Source organism: Labeo rohita, chromosome 6 (assembly GCF_022985175.1).
Source record: "Labeo rohita strain BAU-BD-2019 chromosome 6, IGBB_LRoh.1.0, whole genome shotgun sequence".
NCBI classification, from domain to species: Eukaryota; Metazoa; Chordata; class Actinopteri; order Cypriniformes; family Cyprinidae; genus Labeo; species Labeo rohita.
In genome coordinates this window covers 26,972,087-26,994,359 of record NC_066874.1, presented here as the reverse complement: position 1 = coordinate 26,994,359, position 22,273 = coordinate 26,972,087, and the positions used below count along the sequence as shown (strand labels likewise).

General features: G+C 36.9%; 2 protein-coding genes across 2 annotated transcripts in view; both read left to right on the top strand.

Annotated features, from left to right (window-relative positions):
- frmd4ba (FERM domain containing 4Ba) overlaps positions 1–22,273 on the top strand; it is a 322,166-nt gene that overhangs the window by 179,767 nt on the left and 120,126 nt on the right. The window lies entirely within an intron of this gene.
- mdfic2 (MyoD family inhibitor domain containing 2) lies at positions 14,835–21,606 on the top strand. Its single transcript, XM_051113093.1, has 4 exons — positions 14,835–15,048; positions 15,151–15,227; positions 17,345–17,521; positions 21,350–21,606. Exons 2-4 carry the CDS (start codon positions 15,155–15,157, stop codon positions 21,604–21,606), a joined length of 507 nt encoding a protein of 168 aa, XP_050969050.1. The 5' UTR covers positions 14,835–15,048; positions 15,151–15,154.

Genomic DNA, 22,273 nt, shown 5'->3' with positions numbered 1-22,273 from the left:
TAAAATACCTCTGTGAAAGGGAAAAACAGCCTACTGTTTGCAGGTGACGATTGCCAAATAGAGATAGTTGCTTTTAAATGCACGTCTGTGTGTGTCAAGTGTGGGCACTGGCGGAAAGGTCTTATCACACTTTATGTGAACATACTGTTTGCATGTTATGATGTAAATGAACAAACTAAACTGTTTTTGATCCCGGCATGCAAATACACAAGTCTGATGTAAATGAGTGCGCCTAGGGAGGAGACGGACAAACAATGCAAATATTGCCCTCTTGTGGCTCCCCTGCTGCCAAATGCAATGTGCAAGAGGCCTCTGTCATATCCTTTATTAACTTTTTGTTTCTGAGAACAGCAAAACATGTAATTGTTTAAAAAAAATCTTTTAAAAAAAGTTATGACATGATCACCACCATACTGAAACACTTAAAACACACTAAAATTAGTTTTGGTGAAATCAGTTTCTTTTAGCACTGCAGATAATTATGTCTGAAGTAGTGTTAGAAAATAGTGTCCACTAAATCATTTATTTTTAACTGGTGGATTGCAATTAAAAAAAGGCCACAGTGAAATGCAAAAATATAAAGTGTACATAAAATGCAATCATATATTTGTGCATATTTAATAAGTTAATAGCATTATGAGAGCAAAACTATAAAAGTTGACATGCACTGTATGAAAAGAGCCATGAAAACATTTAAATAGCAAAATAAGGGTATAATATGGTCAGAAAATGAAATAAAACTCATGTGGCGTGTGCAAAAAAATAAATACATCAAAAATAAATAAATTAATAAATATAATAAAATGGCTCCCACTTTATATTAGGAGCCTTAATTACTTTGTACTTGCGTCAAAATAAAGTACAGTGTACTTATTGTGTTCATATTGTATTGCAAAACACTTGCTGCTATTGAGGTGGAATACGGGTAAGGTTAAAGGGTGGGGTAAGGTGTAAGAGATGAGTCAACAGTGTAATTATAAACGTAATTACAGAAATTAATTACAGACGTAATTACATGCAGGTAATTATTTTCAATTAGAAGTACAATGTAAACACATGTACGTACACAATAAGTGCAATGTATAAAGTGATGGAGCCATAAAATGTATAATAATATAATCAACGACTGATTTTAAGGACATATTTGTTCAGTATTCTGGTCACCGCATGATGTCCAAAGCAAAACTAATTGAGAACCACTGGCTTAATGACAAGTAACCAAAGAAGGTGTGAAATGGCATTAAACTTGTGAAATGAGTCCAACCTTCCTTCTCGCAATGTCACTTAAAGTCACTGTTAATTTATTTGTAGCTTAATACTGACAGACAAAGGTCTCCATTTCAGCTTGGAGACACCGAAACAGGTTTATCTGTGCGGGTTATTAACCTTGACCCACTGCAAATCCACTTCACTTCCAGGGGCCTCTGGTCCCACGCCATACATTTTTATGCCCTTAAGAAGTTCACCCCAGCAACAGCTACAGTACAGGCTGTCCCATCGCTCAAAGCGCTTTAAACTCATCTTAATTGTCACATGGGAGCCGGCGACGGGCACCTTAATTGATCTGACCTTTAGCTGTGCTTTTTAATTTCCAATCCGCCTTTCATTGTTCCATCTGCCACTTTTAAAACGACATCTGGTTAACTGTACTTTACCGGGTGATCTCTGTTCGGTTATTTTTAAAACGTAATGTATGCTTCAACAGATGTTAGTTTTTATAGACTAGGAGCAAAACTGTGCTCGGATATATTCGCAGTGTCTGCAATAGTTCCCCCAGCAATTCAAATATTGACACCAGGAATTACAAGCCTCTTGGCCGCCAGTGAACTCCGCTATTATGTGAAGGCTTCTTATTTTGCAGCCTATTAGCAAACATCAATTCAGGCTCTATTTTCTCTCATCATATGGCATAAATAAAACATAAGCCTGCAGTTTATAAAGCGATAAACATTATTTTGCAGCGCAGGACTCATTTTTACAAATATGACTGCTGTCAGCAATAAAAGCAGACAATTTGCTTGAATAAATAACATACAGATGCCGTCGGAGGAAAGATTAAAATATGCTTACTGTAAAATAATTGTGTTGTCTATTCGAAGGTCACACTGCAGAATATCATAATGGCGGCCAGTCATGTACAGTTAAGTCCTAGAGGCGTTACAAGGATTATTGTTGTGGATGTATAAGTAGATCTTTCTGCCTTAAAGCCTTTTCCTTGGAAGCGCTACTGTAAATAGGATGTAAATAGAAAAAAATAATAATCTTGGTACACAGAGTTACATTTATTCAGCATCTCTTCAAATGACGATCTTCAGAGTTGGGAGTGTGTTATGTAATCATATTACCTCTGGAAGTAAGAAGTAATGCATTACTTTTTTTAAAAAAAAAAAATCAAGGCCTCAACAAAAAGCATGCATGGTCATGCAGTTACATTATATGGACACACACATACACACATATATACACATATAAATAATATATATATATATATATATATATATAATTCCACAACACAGATAATATTAAAATGAATTTCACTATCTGCAGTCCCTTCTGTTCATCTCCACTTCCTCTGTCCCCATGATGAAAAAAGCCCTAGTGAAAAGATGAGAAGCCAGTGCTTGGTTTCCACAAACTCTTTTTCACATCCTCACACGACGGCTTGTCGATTTTTACATCCCTGCTTGAGAACTTAATTGTCTGCCTTTACATTTTCCAATAGATAAATTTCCTAAAGCACGTATTTTCACGGAGATGACTGTACCTTCAGGGGTGTTAAAATTAATGGCATATAATTGACTAATTAAATGCTTATTGATTAGCAAGTTCCTAGGTGATGAGGACGCAGGAAATGGCTACTTTAACGCATGAAAAAGTGCCCAATTTACTCCATTCCCCATCCCAGAAGCCCAGCAGGACACGAACAACAGATTTTGTGTAAAGAACTGGATCTTTCTAACATCATTTGTTTGTTAAGTGCAGCAAGTGAAGCAAGGATTTCTAAATATCAATATGGTATTCTAGAGCCATATTTCAAAAGCACTATAAAAGTATTAAAAAAGTCGTACAACAGCTTTTTGTGAAAAACAGTTAAAAAATTTAAGTAATTACTCACTCATAATCTTTCCTCTAATGAGCTGATAACCAGATCATTACATCATGATGAGTTGAATTGGATCAGTTTGATTTGTGAATGAATCATTTAGACCATTTTTGTGAACGGAATCATTCATGATTCAGACATTGCTCCTTCTCAAAAGATTCTCAAACAAAAAAGGATATGACAGTCAGAAAATGAACACAACATTTTCATTTTTGTGTAAACTGTGCTATTAATTGAACTAACTTTTTTCTAAACTAAATTTTGGACTTGGGAAGCAACTATCTACAAATTGCAATGTGGTATTGGTCGTGGCCTCTTTTCCCTGACATAAATGTAAATACAGAACAGGTTAATTCCCTACGAGGTCCGTGTGTTTGTGTGTGTTTGTATTTTAGAGCAGAGAGACTTTGACATGTTTCCTTGCTCAAGGTCAGAACAGCAGCGTTCTCCAGCCACTGATGGACACACGTGGTCCCTCCAGAGCGCGTTTGCTAGTGTGCATGTTCACCCCAGAACATCTGTTCACCACCAGCCCTGACCGCTCTGATCTGACACCACCCTCGGCTTGATCGTACCACCCAATTCCCTCTCCGGGGCCAGATGGCGGCCTGCTCCCTCCTTCATACCCCTTCTCGCTCTCCCTTTCCCTTTCTCTCTCTTGCCGGAGCTGCTTCTGCAATACCCGTTCAGCCACCCGCCCCACAGGTATCGCCCCAGGCTCGGGCCCTGCCACTCACTGTTGACCAGCCTCTGGTGGCTTCACTGGTCCCTCCTGTCAAAAGACAAATTGTTCGACAGCCTGAGCTTTTATGAATTCAGCCCTGAGGTCTAGGGCTCAGGAAAATAGGTTAAGGAAAATCCTTGGCCCGAGATATCCAACTTTGAGTCGGAAGTCGAGGTTTTCGGAAAAGTTGAGTTTGAGCAGGTAGAAGTCAACAGTGAAAGCTGGAGTTAATCACTTCAATTTGGCTACTAAATGTGGTTTGTATCAGGCTGACCACAAGAACAGTAAGTCATCATAAAGTCAATCAATCAAATCAGTATACATAACTGCTTTCAGCAGCTTTCAGTAGTGAGAGGAACAAAAAATACAGAAGGGAATTCAATAACAATTAATTTAATAGGTTATTTGCATGCTGTATTTATATTTTTAATATCCATCTAAAAATAATAATATTGCAAATAAGGCAACGGCTCAAACATGGTCACAAAAAACTGCTGTATGCAAATTCTCACTTCACAGGGATAGCAATGTAGGTACCTTTAAAATGCTGTAATTGAATTTGATTGGATATATAAAACGTATGCTCTTATCCATCACTGGATCAATAACTACTGCCATGATCAATAGAGAAAGACACAGCAATCTCTTTTTAATACATTTCTGTTTACCACCAGCTTCCCACAGACAGTGATGCCTCCTTATATTAACACAAATTTACATTAATTTACAAAATTAAGAATTTAAATGATGAATTATATATGGTGCATTTCTATTGCTGTGCATATTAAATTGCACTGCAGATATTTAGTGAAAGGACGCAGGATTTTGCATTTTGCAACAAAAGTGGCCCAACTGTTTTGTTAATTTGTTCCATTACTGGATAAGAACGAGCCTACAACTTAAGAGATACACAAATGTGACAAACATGTCTGTAATATTCACAAAATTAGTAATTTATAAACAAGAAAACGCAAAAATCAACAATTTAACACTTAATAAAAAAGAGCTGTGTCAGTTTTTTCAGTAGGTCCAATGTTAGAGTAGTGCTGGGCAGTTTGATCAAAAACCTTTATTTATTTATTTATTTATTTATTTATTAGGATTCTGGTTATTTGCATGAAACAGTTGCAGAACCACTGCATTTTAATCATGATCCAAATTGCTTAAACCATAGTACGAGTAAAAAAAAAAAAAAAACAATGTTCTGACCTTAGCTTTGTAAGATTTTGCTATATAAAACATCTGCACTAAACAAAAACAGCAGACGGGCTGAATGAGAATGCAAATTCACACTTTTACAGCAGGTGGCACTTATGGAACAGCAGCAATAGAGCGTTTCTTTGGTTACCGATGTAAACAAAGACGTTTTCAGCTTCTCTGGCTTCCATTAATGACCATGTACAGTTGGTTTATTTGCCCAGTTAAAGAATTAGTTGTGCATTATAATAGTTTTCTAACCATTTGTCAGAATGCAGTTAACAGGGAACTCCTCTCAATTCATGATCACTTTCTAATTTGCTTAGCCACTTGTATGCCGGTGATCATACATGTGCGTAATTCAAACCGGATTAGTGCTTAAACCAGTATATCGCCCTGCACTATGGTAGAGTTCTCCATCTATAACAGGAAACGACTTTTGAATCACCTATTGTCAGTGAACACTTCATCGCATCCACAGGGAGAAAGTCTTATTTCTGTTGAAATTCCAGATTGCGCTAATTAAAACCTTTCTTCACTGCAAAGAGCAGTTACAAACTCAATAGCTCAAAGAATTTCTTCCTGACCTGGGCTTTCAGGTATGCAGACAGGCCGCCAAATCCATGCAAAAATACTTTAATTCTGCTGTTTCAACAGCTGAATAACCCAAACACTCCCCGGTTCCTATGCAAACAGCCTGTACGCTGGGTGCTTCCCGACAGTACACATGTAGCCAAAGGCGTTTGAAAAGCTGAGGGAGTTTTGGTACAGTGCCCTCCTTTAAATGCTCTGGTAACCACAGATGAGGCACAAAAAAGAGAGAGAGGATCATTAAGTGGCCACAACATGAATCTTTTTAATTACTCATCCTTGCCTTAGTCGTTAACGAGAGGGGGAGCCTCCACTGATAATCCGTGTAATTGGACAATGGGCCTCTCTCATTCAATTATTGACCACTGGCTCTGTTAGCGCACTGATATCTTGCTTTGCTTGCTAAGATCATGGGACTGTTTAATCTACTGTAAGGACTATATATCTTTATTTCACTTATATAGACACAGCATACTGGTTCACTGTGGACATATGCAGTAAATAGAGTATGCGTATGAGGCGATAAATTCCTCGCATTACATGTATGGTGAAATAACCAATTGCATTCACAAATAGCACGCATGATAAAACTCAGTCGTTCTGAAGTCTAAGCTCTGTTACTATTCAAATGCATTGATGATTTCATTGGCAATGCAGGGCCAGTGTTAATTAACCCTACTTAGAAAATTCACACCTCCAGCTACAACCATTTCCCAAATATGCCCCTTTTAATTGCTACACAATTAATTCACTCAAACGAATATTTCCCTGGCAAAAAAAAAGTCATTTTCAAATTAACAGCTTTTGCAAATCATTCCACATAAATACAGATAAATACACTAATGTTCCTCTGGAAGTCAATGTGGCATGAAAATTATTTCAGTGTGCTTGAGCACAGAACGAGGAATACGGTTTCAGTTAATGAAAGCCTTCCCTTAAAACGCTTTTTCATAAAGAAACACATTTAGGTCAATGATACATTTATATGCCATGCACAAATACCTTTTCAGCCGGAAGAGAATCGTTATGAGACCCAAATACCATTTTCTTTTAGTGTATAGTGAATTTTTAGCATTAAGATGATGTGACTAGAACAATAGGTGATCATTTATGCTGTATACATGCTCTCAGTGTGCTGCTTTAGGGCCACAGTACATGTCATTCACCATAAAAATCAATGAGTTCTGTTCTTTGCAAAGACAAAAGCGACATTTTTCAGAAAGACGCAGAATGTAAGAATACCAAACCTGTCGATAAAACTAAAATAGATATAGATAACTAAAGATGTAAAAAGTCTCATTAATTGTGGTCATTACTGCTTGAAACGTATTGATTTTAACAATGCAAGAGGTTCAAATAATGTATCTCGTAAAAGCTATTCTCTCTGCCTCGGAGCACAACGTAATCAACAGATTGTTAGACATGCATTTTCTGGGCCTATGACAATGCCTGATATATGGGGTCGATGAGAGTGTTCCTAATCCATCCATTGCTACAATTTATTAACTTATTATAATTGTATACACAAACATTGTGGTGATTTAGGTGACACGGTGGAAAGATGAAATCCGTTTATATTAAAAGGGGTGCTCACCCCTGAAACACAGAGCTGGCAACACCTTTCAACGGCTGCTTTTAACAACATGGTTATTGTTTTATTGATCAGGATTTTATTACATATTTGACACCCGTGTTATGTGTTAATCGAACAGCGTATAATTTTCGGACACATATTTTACGAGATTACGACCGCAATTAATTTAATAACTATTATTTTTTTTGCACATTTCTGTCTGAGCATGGTTTGTGCTGGAGAGGACCGTTTGTCATGCCGGTATTGTCAGTCATGTGCGCGCTCTCTCGGCGGGCTAGTGCATGACCTGAACGTAGGGGACGGAAATGGCCGACAATACACGCTCCATGGACTCACCTCCACTCCTCTGTTCTCCCTTCCATCCTTTTGTTCCGGGGAGTGATATCACTATTAGCGGGGCCATTCATTGACACACAATTCCACCGCTCTACACTTAAATGTTCCCATTTTATGGGAAAATTATACGACGGCAAAAGCTTCACTCCTGTATACTTGGGTAATGTGACATTTTTCAGTGAAGGACGAGTTAACCTATAGGATAAAAGAAGAAAAAATGTGTCACAAGAGCAAAAAGTAGCATCAGTAATATTAATTACAGCGCTTTTCTCACACCTGTGCTACACTTATTGAAAACTAACACAATATCAGTTCTGAAAAGCACAGTATAGGCAATCGCTGTGTACTGAAGTGAGAAATAAGGCAAAAGAACTGTATTCACACAAAAAGAAGAGACAAAATCTCATGTGTTTCTCAAGAGTACATTTGCTGAAGGTGGCAAAAAACTGTATCGAAACTATTAATTAATTTGTTCATCTCATTCTCCATAATTGAAAGATCTTATTAGCCCAGATAATAAAGCCTCTCATACTTTTCCACCTGAACATACAGACGGCACTGTGCGGACCTCATATTCTTTAGTGGCCTTGTCAGCAAATGTATTATTTGGAACTGAGCAATAGGTAAGAACTTGGAAACAGGTTTGTCAAACTCATTTCCTGTCTTTTTGAAATCTTCACAGCTGCAATAATCAGCTTTAAGACCTTGAGAGCCCAAGGGTCCTTCGAACAACTGTAGAATAATTGTTCGTCACAGGTATTTGAAGTCCAAATTGCTTAATAATCATAAATTTAAAGTCAAAATATGGTAGCAAAGACTTAAAGGCAGAGTCCAGGTACTTTAGATGTACCATTAGCAATATTAATCACTGAACAAAGGCCGTTGTAGTCATATTTCTGTCTAACTTCTGTCAAAACTTAAAAACTAAATTGAAAATGATTTTCTCAGTCTTGCCATATTGCTAAATGTGATTAGTAATTAGCAAAAACAACAACTTAAGGCACATTTGCAGGCCCACACTGAATATAATTTTGAAAGTTTCAGAAGATTTGTACTTGTATTTACAACTCCATTTCCAGAAAAGTTGGGACGTTTTGTGAAACACCATAAAATCAAGAATATGTTATCTGTTCATTCTCTTTAACCTTTATTTAACTGACTAAAGTACAAAGAAAAAATGTCCAGTGTTTTCACTGGCCAATGTTTGATTTTATTTTGTAAATATAAACTAATTTTGATTTTCATGGCCGCAACACACTCCACAAAAGTTGGGACAGAGGCAAAGTAAAAGTGGAAAGGTTATAGAACATCCAAATTAAACTGTTTTGAAATTGTTCACAGTAAACAGGTGAAATGGAAATAGGTGAGGATATCATCTTTGGGTATAAAAGCAGCATTTCAGTCTTTGCAAGCGAAGCTAGATCATGGCCCATCACTTTGTGTCAAATTTCATGACAAAAGTGTCAGACGAATTACAAATCACATTTCTCAATAGAAAATTACAAAGAATTTATGTCTTTCACCAAAAACCTTGCATAATATTGTGAAAAGATTCAGGGAATCCAGAGAAATGTCAGTCTGTGCAGGGCAAGGCAGAAGACCTCAGGTGAATGTGCATGACCTTTGAACCCTCAGATGGCAGTGCATAACCTGCGGTGTTAAATATAGCCACATGGGCTCAGGAGTAATTCAGAAAAACATCTGTCACTTAACACATTTTGCAGATGCATCAATAAATGCAACTTGAATTTCTGTTACTCTAGCAGCAAGCTATACATCACTTCTATGCAGTGATGCCATGGGGTTTTCTGGGCTAGAGCTCATCTCAGATAGTCAAAAAAAAAAACGATGTGCTGCTGTGGTCAGACGAGTCCACGTTTCAGCTTGTCTCTGGAAAAATTGACATAGAGTTCTCAGTACAAAAGACCAAAGGGACCATCCAGACATTCATCAGCGACAGATGCAAACAAGTGTCATGGTATGGGGGTGCACAGCACTGTTGACTGGAATATGTGCAAAGGTACCATTGAAATGGAGGCATGTACAGACACTATTTTGCCATCAAGATGACATCTTTCATGAGAAGTCCATGATTATTAGATCAAGACAATGCCAGGTCTCATTCTACATGTGCTACAACAGCATGGTTTCGCAGACGCAGACTGAATGTGCTAGACTGGCCTGCCTGCAGTCCAGAACTGTCTCCTTTTGAAAATGGATGAACAGTCAGGAAAAGGAGAATCAGACAATGACAATCACAGACCGCTGAGCATCTGAAGTTTTTCATTTATTGACCCAGAATGGACAATTTTGCTTGCAAAACTTGAAGTATTAGTATCCTCAATTCCCAAACAATTAAACTTTGTAATTAAAAGGAATTGTGGCACAGTTGATGTGAGAGTTTTGGGAGTGTGTTGCAGCCAAATTAAAAGTTGGCCAGTGAAAACTCTAAATTTTTTTTCTTTGTACTTTAGTCAATTAAATAAAGATTAAAGAGAATGAACAGATAACATATTCTTGATTTTATAGCATTTCACGAAACGTCCCAACTTTTCTGAAGTTGGGGTTGTAGTTTATTTATGAAAATGTTTGGTGAATTTTATACATGTAACACAATTTCTTTAAATCTATTCTGCAGATTTTTCCCCAAAATCACCAAAAGATGTGTGTAAAGTCTGCAGATGCCTGCATGGTCCTGAACATTTGCACGAAATAGGCTGAATGGCATCCTTCTCTTCTTCTTATTCTCAAATCAGTTTGAACATTTGACAACAAGTGAGCAGTTGGTCACACTGCACTGTTAAAATCATTTAATGAACAATTTGGCGCATGCACACCACCATTAAAAGCACATTCGAGCACAACAGTCCAAGGTAAGACATCAAACAGACCCAGGAACACAATAAACCGCTCACTGTTGGAACACGCCAATCAATGAATACCAGCTGTTGTGAACGTTTACATTGCACAAGAGGGTCTTTTACGCTGTTTTGTAGTTGTGGTATGCAGCCTACCTCGAGCAAAGAGTATTTGAGACATACCGCATTAAAAGATACAGGGGGATATGCTTCAGATTTGTCCCAATTAACCTTGTAATAAGATGTATCAAAGGCCTTATTAATGATGGTAATGAGAGAGATGAATTGACAGTGTATAAAAACAGTGCTGTATGAAGATAAGCCCGCAGCACTAGTAGACAGAGGGAGACCACACTCATGAAAATGTAGGACAAAAGAGATCCTTACCAGCAAGGACACACACACATAGAGTGAGAGAGAGAGAAAATACAAGGCTAGCATTGTGTTACCCTTGACTCTTAAAGTATATATGAATCAAGGAGCTTATTATCTGGTTGACACCATAAAAGAGTTGTTCCCTCCTCAGCACTACTTAGGGCTCACCTCATAATGTGCCTGCGCTTAAACCCAATCATAATCCGTCTTACGCAATAACAACAAGACAATACTTTACTGAGAATGTCTGATGTCATATCATAATTACACTAATGGTAAAAGCTCTCTTTGCAAAAAAAAAAAAAGTGGTGCATTTTAACTTGTATGGTCACTTGTTTTCTGCTGAATGACCGGCCTTGGATTTCTTTAATCAAAAAAGGGAGAATTTCATAATGAAGTCAAATATATATATTTATAATATACATCTATACATATGGAATCTGAAAGTTCAATAGCATAAAAATAAGTTCAAAAAGACAAATGTGACTACAAAATGTCTAAGCAGGTTAAATATAATCTGCTCTTCAGACTGGAATATCTATATTCTACCGGAATATCCATTTAGTGCCAAGACAATATTGCCAGGAATATCAATAATTCAAAAATATTCATCAAAGATGATCATTTTGACTTTGACATCTAATTAAATAAAAAACAGAGAGTCAAATAGTCTGCCTTCAACCAATGTGGGGCTATCAGCTAATAGAAAAAAAATCTATTTAGTCATTTACTGGGTTGAATAACTTCAAGGGTTTTCCAAGCCCCCCTTGGATCACCCTGGGAATTCCCAAGTGAAGCCATCGCCTTAGGAAACCTTCACTTTCTTTGTTTGAGAGAGAATCCCCAACAGATTTAAGTCATATACTGTTTAACTTCGCCAAATCCAATTTCCTCCTTTTCTCATATTCCTGCGATATTTTGCAGCATTGTGAGGCCATTTATCTGTAGTCTTAATTGGAAATTCTGACATCTATTTTGACTGTCCTTGGAAGGAAGATTTCTTTGTCATTTTCACCGGAATAAACTGGTATGATGGCCTGGTCACGTAGCTGTCCTCAAACATTTGATAGAAACTGACAAAACCGGGAGATTTATTGGCATTATTAGGAGCCTGATGACATCATAACCCTGTTTTGAAATTGAGAAATTATCTGCGTCAGGAACAACTGGAAACTTAAAGCTGAAACATCAATTTTAGGGTGGGACCAGAAACTTTTTAAAATTAATATATTTGTAATTTCATGATGCAAATGGTGCAGAATCCTTCAAGTAGCTTCATTTTACTCCAGTCAATCCATTAGAATCTTAACTATGAGTCTATCAAAGTCATTCTGCTTCAACTCATCCATCATCATGTAAATCTATGAACTGAGTGTCTGTGTATGGGGGATGGGAAGCTATATTTATCATTCAATTTAAAGCAGCAAGGTTTTTCTCCTTTTATACAAATGAATTAATCTATTTTTGTCATTACGCATAACGTATTTCATTACTGGAGGATAAAAGAGGGGTTAACTCATAAATAATTTAGCGGAAGGGAATCTGGTTGCAGTATAATTAATTATCAACTGGATTTAGAATATGACTCCATGAATGATCATTTTATCTGTCTTTGTCTCAAGGTAACAAGGAAATGATAGCTCTGTGTATTATGAGACAGCATATTCCAACATGTATGACATTTTACAAAAGTCTGTATGCAAAAATGCAAACAAATATATGACCCTGGTCCACAAAACCATAAGTCATAAATAGCACAGGTATATTTTTAGCAATAGCCAACAATACATTGTATGCTTCTTTTATGCTACAAATCATTAGGATATTAAGTAAAGAACATGTTCCATTAAGATATTTTGTAAATTTCCTACCATAAATATATCAAAACTTAATTTTTGATTAGTAATATGCATTGCTAGGAACTTCATTTGGACAACTTTGTAGGCGATTTTCTCAATATTTAGATTTTTTTGCACCGTCAGATTGACGTATATATCTCAATTTCAAAATTGATCCTTATGACTAGTTTTGTGGTGCAGGGTCACATATATAAGTGTTGTGCGTTGCCCTCATGATATATAGCTCAAAAACACAGCACTTACTCAACGCTTGCTTTTGACAAGGCATCTGGTACAGTCTATCACGCATTCATGTTTTTTCCATTAGCAGGCCCTCTGTTCTGTAAACATATGCAAACAAAGCTGATTAAAACTGCACATCATTGCATGGTGGACTTAGATGATATATAGCTTAAAAACCTTGAAAAGTTTGATATATTTATCAAATCTTGACTTATTAAGATTGTAATCCTTTAAAATGACATTTTTCTTTGGAGACGAAACCACCTGCACTTAACCTACAATATTTAACTGATTTATTTGAAGATGAAGTGTGTCATTTTTTTCATGGGTGGAGAGGGACAATTTGCTTGTTTGCATAAAACCGCTATCAAAATATCAAAAATTACATATATATAAAAATACTTCCCCACAGACAGTTATTCAAAGTAACCGTGTATTCTGACTACTTCTTCCTCAAGCAATTTCATTGTATTATAGTTGTTGTTTTTCTCTATCTGCTGCTTTAGATGAGGGATTCGCTACGTGACAAACTAGCATTTCATAATAATCATTATGGCCCAAAGCAACTGAAAGGAATTATTGTGATCTGAGGATAACCTGCTTAATCTCTATCCTGCCTATTGTATCCAGCATGCAATATTCTTCCTCCAGGTGCTCTTTACACTTCACCAGCACTCACCGTTGAAGAAGGCATCTGGCACGGTCCACTCCCACAAACATTCCCACATCTTAATTTTTCAATTAGCAGGCCCCTTGTTCTCTAAACATATGCAAACACAGCAGGGCATCCTTTAAAATGCAACTCTAATCTGCAGGCTAGTTAGAGTAAATTGGGAGGCTTGTAAACCTTGAGAAATCTGAATAGAGCTCATTATCAGTTTATCTCTGCTGACTGGCTTTTATATGAGAAGCATGTGTTGTAGAAGCTGAACTGAGATTGTTTCGTGTGAATAGGTATGTGTAGACATGTTTGTGTGCAATGAAAAAAACTACTGAACTTCACTGCAGCAGTGCTACAGGCTACAGCATACGGCTCTGAATAAAAAAAGTCCTTTTTCCTGTGAAACCCTGTGAATAATGCTGGAAGAAAGTAGATTCATAATTGGCTGTTTCTTCAACTTATGACACTTTTATGTCCCAAGGGTTGATTTTTATTAACACTTACAACTTTTTTTTTTTTTCTTTTTGTTATATCCAGTTCACGTTCTGTCTTGGAAAGTTTTTACTATGCTTTGATTATTTATTTTTACGATTCTTTTCACATATAGATTTTATATCATTGTCACAGACTAAGGATTTCAATCTTACTATATGAAACCCATCAGGAATGAATTATTCATTTTAAAAACAACGTTTCAACAATGCAAAAAGAGCAAAACTAATATATGAGGCTACATACCAACATATTTCAATATTTATTGTAAACAATTTTTAGCTGTGTCATTTAACAATAAAAATAATAAATGAAAAGAACTGAAATAGCTGATTTATAGATAAAATTATAGCTATTAAATGATCATTAGCATGAGGGAAAAGGTGATTGTATTTATTTATTTATTTATTAAAACGTTTGGAGGACATGACATAGGCTGGCGTTTAAAAAAAAGATTAAATTTAGTCTGTGATGCACATGTGTCTGCTTATTTAACAAATTTAGTAAACTACTGAAAGTGTAAACTATTTTTAAAAAGTTCCACAATGCTGAAATGCCTATAGCTGAAGAAGCAGCTAATTGTGGAAAAAGTGCTACATCTTCTAGAAACCTTAGCATCAAATATCCATATGAAGACGTGTTTGAACATGAATAATGACATCTAACACTAAATTTATCATCTCTGAATAACAAAAATTATAAAACACGACGTTACCTTGAGTTTTGTTGCCAAAGTCAATACACGTCATCGACGTCATCGAAGACTTGGGTGTGTCTCACATGTCAATCAAAGATGCTTCTCTCTTTAAACCAGCAGTGACGACTAGCGGGAGTGTGAGAGAAACGAAATCCTCACATTTGCTTTTTCAACCTCAATAAGTTTCTTTATAACTAATCATATTTAGTACGTACAGCTTTATCTGCTTAAGTGCGATAGGAATATTTTGTGTTGCTGAAGGCGTGTCGCGCATCTGTTATGTTTACATTTCTCATGTGATGTCTTTATATTCCCGTCACTAATTACTGTGTGTCAATGGTAAGTTTTCTTACATTGCTTTAGTGTCTTTGTACTTTTTTATATAGGCTATCGGACCATTAATAACTTGATATTACAATTGTTTTGAAATCACACTGTAAGACAGATGGCTGGACAAAACTCGGAAATCGAGCTTGATTTGATCAAAACTGGAGAGAGAAGCTCTTTGGTAAAAGCTGGTAAGTTAAATAACAATTAACATACTCGCATATTAGTCTAACCACACTGAAACAATTTTGTTTTGGTGCATGACATTAAGAACAATGTTTTCTCACTCATTTTGAGATGGCTATTGATTGAAGGATGCAACAGTGCATTAGCTTTTACAGCAGTTAGAAATAGGCGAATCCTGTCCCCTGTCTTAATGGATCTGTTTTTATCCTTTTTTCCACTATGGCTATCCCTTTCCCCATCCAGTAGTAAATCCCCCCTGATTGTAGTTTTTATAATGTTGTGGTATACTCAAAGTAGGGGAGACCGGGGCTAGTTGTCACACTGTCTGTTACTCCATAGATCCCCACGTTTATTTATCAGAAAGACTTGTATTAGAGATTATATCATGCATAAAATGGTTATGCATGACAGCTGTGCTGTGATTGTGAACAGCTGATAATGGCACACCTGAGAATCTGCTCATTTTAAAGCTGCTGCCTAAATCCTGTGACTGTGTTGTCAAAGAGCATGCGCTCTCCTGTAATAAAACACGAAAGATTAATCTTCTACGTCTCATCATAACACCTCACTTCACAAAGCGAGAACACAGTGAAGACAAACCACAGAACTTTCTGGAGAAACAATTCTTTATCCTCTTTTCTAAATTATTCAGTCTGAAGGAGAGCGAGAGAAGAAAAAAAAAGGCCAATACAGCCCAAAGCCATTTTCATTTGTCTTTCCTTTTCTCTTTTTTATTTTGGACTAACAATGCAGATTCCTCTACGGAAAATATGTCCCGTGTGTTAATTAATCATAAGACATTAAATGTTAAATAAAAGAGAGAAACGCACACTGAATAATTCATTTGGGATAGGTGGAAGAAAAAATAAACAAGGTAGTGCAGCCAAAGCAATGATTCATTAATAGTTTGCATTCAGATCTGGCAGATTCATTATTGAATGATTTCTGGGCTCACTTTGAGACCAGTGAGAGCACAGGAACACATCTCAGCATGTTTTCTAGACAGGCCTTGATAAACATTGCTTCAGGATGAAATAACTTTTGAAATGAGAACTGACATGGTGGATTAGAAAACATTGATTCTTCTGCATATATAGTGGTGAATTTGTTACTGACAGGGATGTTTAGAGTATTTAAAAGTGATGTATTTGAGCATTGCAAAAATTAAACTTTCTCCTATGATTAGAGTCAAATATATAAGTAAGCTTTCCAAAACAGTGTAAAAAAAATGTGGCTCTGTGGCACTTTCAAAACACGTCGATTCATTAAAGGTTGACTTCTGACAGATAATGGCATGAGTTTGGAGTGTGAATATAGAGCGCCATAGTGTCCGCCCAATTTTCTCAGTATTCTTGGTTCCAAAAGTAATTTTCCCGTTTATTTTTTCCCTTAGGGATTTTTCAAAAGTCTTTGTTAAAGAGATATAAGCTTTGAACCAAAACATTCAGCTACACAGTGAATCATGACATTACAATACTTTGATTTCGACTTGAAGGTATAGTTCACCCGAAAATGAAAATTCTGTCATTAATTACTCACCCTAATGTCATTCCAAACCCGTAAGACCTTCGTTCATGTTTGGAACACGAATTGAGATATTTTTCATGAAATCCGAGAGCTTTCTGACGCTGCATAGACAGCAACGCAACCACGTTTAAGACTCAGAAAGGTAGTAAGAACATCTTTAAAATAGTCCATGTGGCATCAGTGGTCAAACCTTAATGTTACAAAGCTACAAAAATACCTTTTGTGCGCAAAGAAAACAAAAATAACGACTTTATTCAACAATTTCTTCTCTTCTGTGTTAGTCTTCAACGTGCGTTCACAAGAGTACCATGACAAAGAGTATTCTCGTAGCTTCTTTATTTACTGAAAATTTCCTTTTAAATAACCTGTTCCCCATTCACTTTCATTATATGGATTTTCTGATATAAATATCTCATTTTCTATTCTTTGGAAGAAAGAAAGCCATACAGGATGACAGAATACATATACAGAACACAGCCATACATATGACAGATTTGTCCTTTTTGGATGAATCTTGTATAATCTAGCTTTCTAGGTGAGTGTAAATTAACCGTATCTTGCTTAATATATTGTAAGTGCAAATTATGTTTTGTAGTAATGGAGGTGTCCAGCACAGCACCTGGGAGGCTCTCGCCCATTCCTGAGCTGGAGCCCTGGGAGAGAGAAGCAGAAAGGGACTCTGCAGAATTCACATACTCCTTATGCTCAGTGGACAGGTACAGCACTGCCTCCTCCTCCAGCAGCTCCCTATCTGACTCCCAGGAGAGAGGAGGTGAGTCACGCATCAGCACACCTGGGTTTGTGGATTGGCCAGCTTCCTCTTTCCCAGACTACCACAGTGCCCTGAAGTGCTCTAATGAATAATAATTACAACATCAACTGCCATCGCGAATTGTCTTGTATTAAAATTCCAGCTACTAATTTTCTCTCAAATGAGCACTGGTTTTATACATTGTCTTGTTTAAAAAAATCCTTTGATTTTTTTTATGAATTTATGTGTTGCCACAAGCATATAATTATGCATTTTTAAATTGTAAATTATTAAAATCTATCTATAATTTAAAATGAAAACTAAGGAAACGCATGTGATTTTAAAGCTGTCTACATCAGTTGAATAACTGAATTAAGCAGCACATTCGATTAAACTTACATATAGAGATGAATTATTAAAGCCATGCGCTGAGAACTCTTGTGCATGAATATTATGATTCAACAGCTTTTTCAATATGAAATTAATTAGAACAATATATTTCTCCTCATTCAGCCGGTAGGTTCAGATGAGTTAAGGTGCAGTCATTATGCGGTAGTTTCGAGGTTTACACATGCGTTACAATGCCTTTCCTGGTATAATATTCAGAGGTTAATCTAATTCATACTCTTATGCTCAGAGGCAAGGGTATTTTGTCCCGCATTATGCTCAAATCTACTTATAGTCTTGAAAGCCCCATTTGAAGCTTGGTTTATTTTTTTTACACAAAACCCTAGGCTGTGTTGAAACATTTCTTAAAAACAGACCATCACATTAAGTCAACTACGCTAAAATCCCCATCATTTTTGGATTCTGTGTCATCCCCTTGTTTATATAATCACCTGGATGGAAAAGGAAAAACACCTATACAGACAGATGATAATTGATTACATCTCCACACAGCTCTATTCCTTCTTTCTTTGGAAGGAAAAGGTGATTCAGTAAATTATGCATGTGTACAGAAGTGCCCAGTGAGAGCTGGGAGGCTTTTAAACTGTTGTATACAAGAGGTGCGGACAGACGCCAGGTCATTAAGGACCTTTGAGTGTCTATCCCCATCAGCCACGATCCCAAGGTAAGAGTTTTCAAAGAGGCATTTAGGTTCTATAACATATGTTACACTCTGTGGGCTTTAAGCTCTTGGCATGATCATGCCTTGAGCATTTCTGACATTCATTTTTGTGCCTTTTGACATACAATGTGATAGTAACAGCATGTGTGTTAGACAGAATCTTAAAATCTAAAAGGATGTATATACTGATGTACTGTAGTATATACAGTAGTTATAAAGCATATCTGTTAAATAGGAAATGTTTAAAACTTTTCAGAATATTTCAGCAATATCATCATTTCTATCTCTGCTAGTGTCAGACACACAAAAGCATTTTTTTCCCCCAAAGTTGTATTTTTGTATCCATGTTTAAGGGTGTTTCTTCAAATGTGGACACTTTGGCCCTGTAGACGTTTAGAAAATAAACTCTCTTACAAAACACATTACTCTCTCTAGTTTATTTAATTTTCCCACTAACAATGTCCAATAGTTTATATACATGCATTACAGGAGAATTCTGTCATTTTTGTCATATTTCAGACATTTCCATCACATCATACATTTTGTTTGATAACATGCGGTGATGGAAATGAACAGAGTTGGAAATTACATTTGAAACATTTTTAGCTGCATGTTTTGATTTGCTAATCATAATTTTATAGTAAGCATTTAGTGAATAAGCATCTTAAATACACAAAATTAAATCATATTTAAATTTTAAGCATAATTGAATTTCATGTCTGCCTGAAACCCCTGGATCATAAAAGTACTAGTATTTTACCCCACTGCTGAAAAGAAAACAACGTATGCAGGTTAGGTATGTTTTGAAGCATGGCAGCTGGTTTAAGCTGGTCCTTAGGTGGTTATGAGCTGGTTATGAGCTAGTCCTTTGCAGGAGCTGGATAGTTAGGACCAACTTAGGACCCAAAAAATGCACAGGACAAAATTATTGGCACCCTTAACTTAATATTTGGTAGCACCCCCTTTGGAAAAAATAATTGAAATCATTCGCTTCCTGTATCCATGAATGAGTTTCTTACACCTCTCTACTGGACCACTCTTCTTCTGCAAACTGCTCCAGGTCATTCAGATCTGAAGGATGCCTTCTCCCCACTGCTGTTTTGAGATCTCTCCACAGGTGTTCTATGGGATTCAGATCTGGACTCATTGCTGGCCATTTCAGAACTCTCCAGCACTTTGTTTGTAACCATTTCTGAGTACTGTTTGAAGTGTGTTCCGGGTCATTGTCCTGTTGGAAGACCCATGACCTCTGATGGAGATGCAGCTTTTTGATACTGGCCACTACATTGTACACCAAAATTCTTTGGTAATCCTCAGATTTTATGATACCATTCACACAGTCAAGGCATCCAGTTCCAGAAGCAGCAAAGCAACCCCAAAACGTCTTTGAACCTCCACCATGTTAGTCTACAGGGACTGTGTTCTTTTCTTTGAAGGCCTCATTTCTTTTTCTGTAAACAGTGCCATGATGTCCTTTACCAAAAAGCTCTTCTTTTGTCTCTTCTGTCCACAGTATGTTCTCCCAGAAGGATTGTGGTTTTGTCACATACATTTTGGCAAACTCCAGTCTTGCTTTTTAATGCCTTTGTGTTAGCAGTGGTTTCCTCTTGGGTCTCCTGCCATAGCATCCCTTTTCATTCAGATGGCGACGGATAGTGCGAGCTGACACTGTTGTACCCTGTGTATGCAGATCAGCTTGAATTTGTTTGGAAGTTAATCAGGGTTCTCTATCCACCATTCAAACAATCCTTCGTTGATATTTTTTAATTAATTTTGCTCTTCCGTCCACGTCCAGGGAGGTTAGCCACAGTGCCATGGGCTGTAAACCTCTTGATGATATTGCGCACAGTGGACACAGGAACATTAAGATCTCTGGAGATGGACTTGTAGCCTTGAGATTGTTCATGTTTTTTCCACAATTTTTTCTCTCAAATCCACAGACAACTCTTTACACTTTCTTTTCTCCATGCTCAGTGTGACACACAACACAAAGGTTGAGTCAGCTTTTCCCCATTTTAACTGGTTGCAAGTGTGATTATTATATCGCCCACACCTGTTACTTGCCACAGGTGTGTCTAAATACAAATTACAGGAGCATCACATGCTTGAAAAGCAATTATTTCTTACAATTTTGACAAGGTGCCAATGAGTTTGTCCAGTCCATTTTTGAGTTCTGTGTAAAATTTTATTAAGTTTGACCTTTCTTCTCTGTTTTTTTTGTGTTGTTGCAGTGCAAACAAAAACAATAAGCATGTGAATACCACAACATTTGCAGTTGGAACAATTTTCTGAGAGAAATGTTGCATTTTCTGACAGAACTGCAAGGGTGCCGATATTTTTGGCCATGACTGTATACAAATATTAAAAAAAAAAAGAAAAAAACTGAAACCCTCTGAACATAAAAGTGCTTTTAGTTGGGGGGGAAAAAAACCCCAAATTATGTTGTAAAGCTTAAAACTTATCAAACGTTTATTTTATTCGAAGCCCTACACATGGCCGTAACTGTGCATTTTAATGAGTACAAGTGCATTTTAACTGTACTCATCAGTACTTCAATTTTTTTTTTTTTTTATTTGTTTGGGCCTTTTGATTTCATGACATATTGCCAATATCTGCAGCATCATGTTTCTGCTAACTAAACAGATAAACTACAAGTGTACTTTCCATTAGGAAGGTTTTGCATGCTTCTTTTAAATACATGTCTTGCAACTGTGAATAAAGTATAGATGCTATAGCATTAACTGTCCACAATTCCATGATTTCTTATTCTTCTTGTTCAGAGCTCTGCGCTGGGATTGTGCTGAATTGTCTCTTCTGCCGATTCTACGACCTGTTCCTCATGCTACCTGAAACATGTGAGCGAGCGGCTCACTCCATCTGCCCTACCTACATGCTTTTCTCTCCACCTGCGGAACCTACACACAACAACAACTGGAACTGCAGTTGTGATTATGACTGTGGCATAATGGATGCCTGTCACGAAACGGGTGAATGTCTTGAGCTAGCGATGGAAATTTCAGAGGTTTGCTATCACTGAGATACCTGCAAAACTGAAGATGCTGCTTTGTTGGGAGAAAACTGTACAATTATGCATCACTTTGGGATAAAAAAGTTATTTTCATCCCAGAACACTACAGACTATGCCAAAGCAAGCTAATATATGCACCTAACATAATCAAAATATGTCATTCTAGGTTGAAAAAAGCTCTTATTAGTGATTTCTGAACTAGAAACAATTGCGACTCTTATGTCTTCCATAGTCCGGCCCCTAAACTCATACCATTGGTTGAAGCGGTAGAGAAGCTCCTCCGAGTTTTCTGATTGGTTAAGGTGAGTGGCTTTCTCTTAAATAACACATAAACAGGCTTTTGTGTTTTGACTCTCACTATCGAACTGATCACATACTGAGAATAGAAATAAACTTGCAAGCACTTTCAGGTTGCGCATCGAAAGGCTGATAAAACGATCCTATCAGCTTCACTAGGTAAACAGTTCTACACAATAACAGGCCCTTGTGCCAACGTATGTCGATTTTTATCACAATGAAGAGCGAAGTGGAGAGAAAAGGCCTTCAGTGTGTCCCCGTGTAGATGGCTTGTTTAAACTAGAGTGCAGTTGTTCACAGGCGGTTTGAGACGGTGTTTTGTAGGACACTTGTCCTTCTAGGGCCCATCAACCTTTGTTCTTCGTTCAGGAAGACTGCT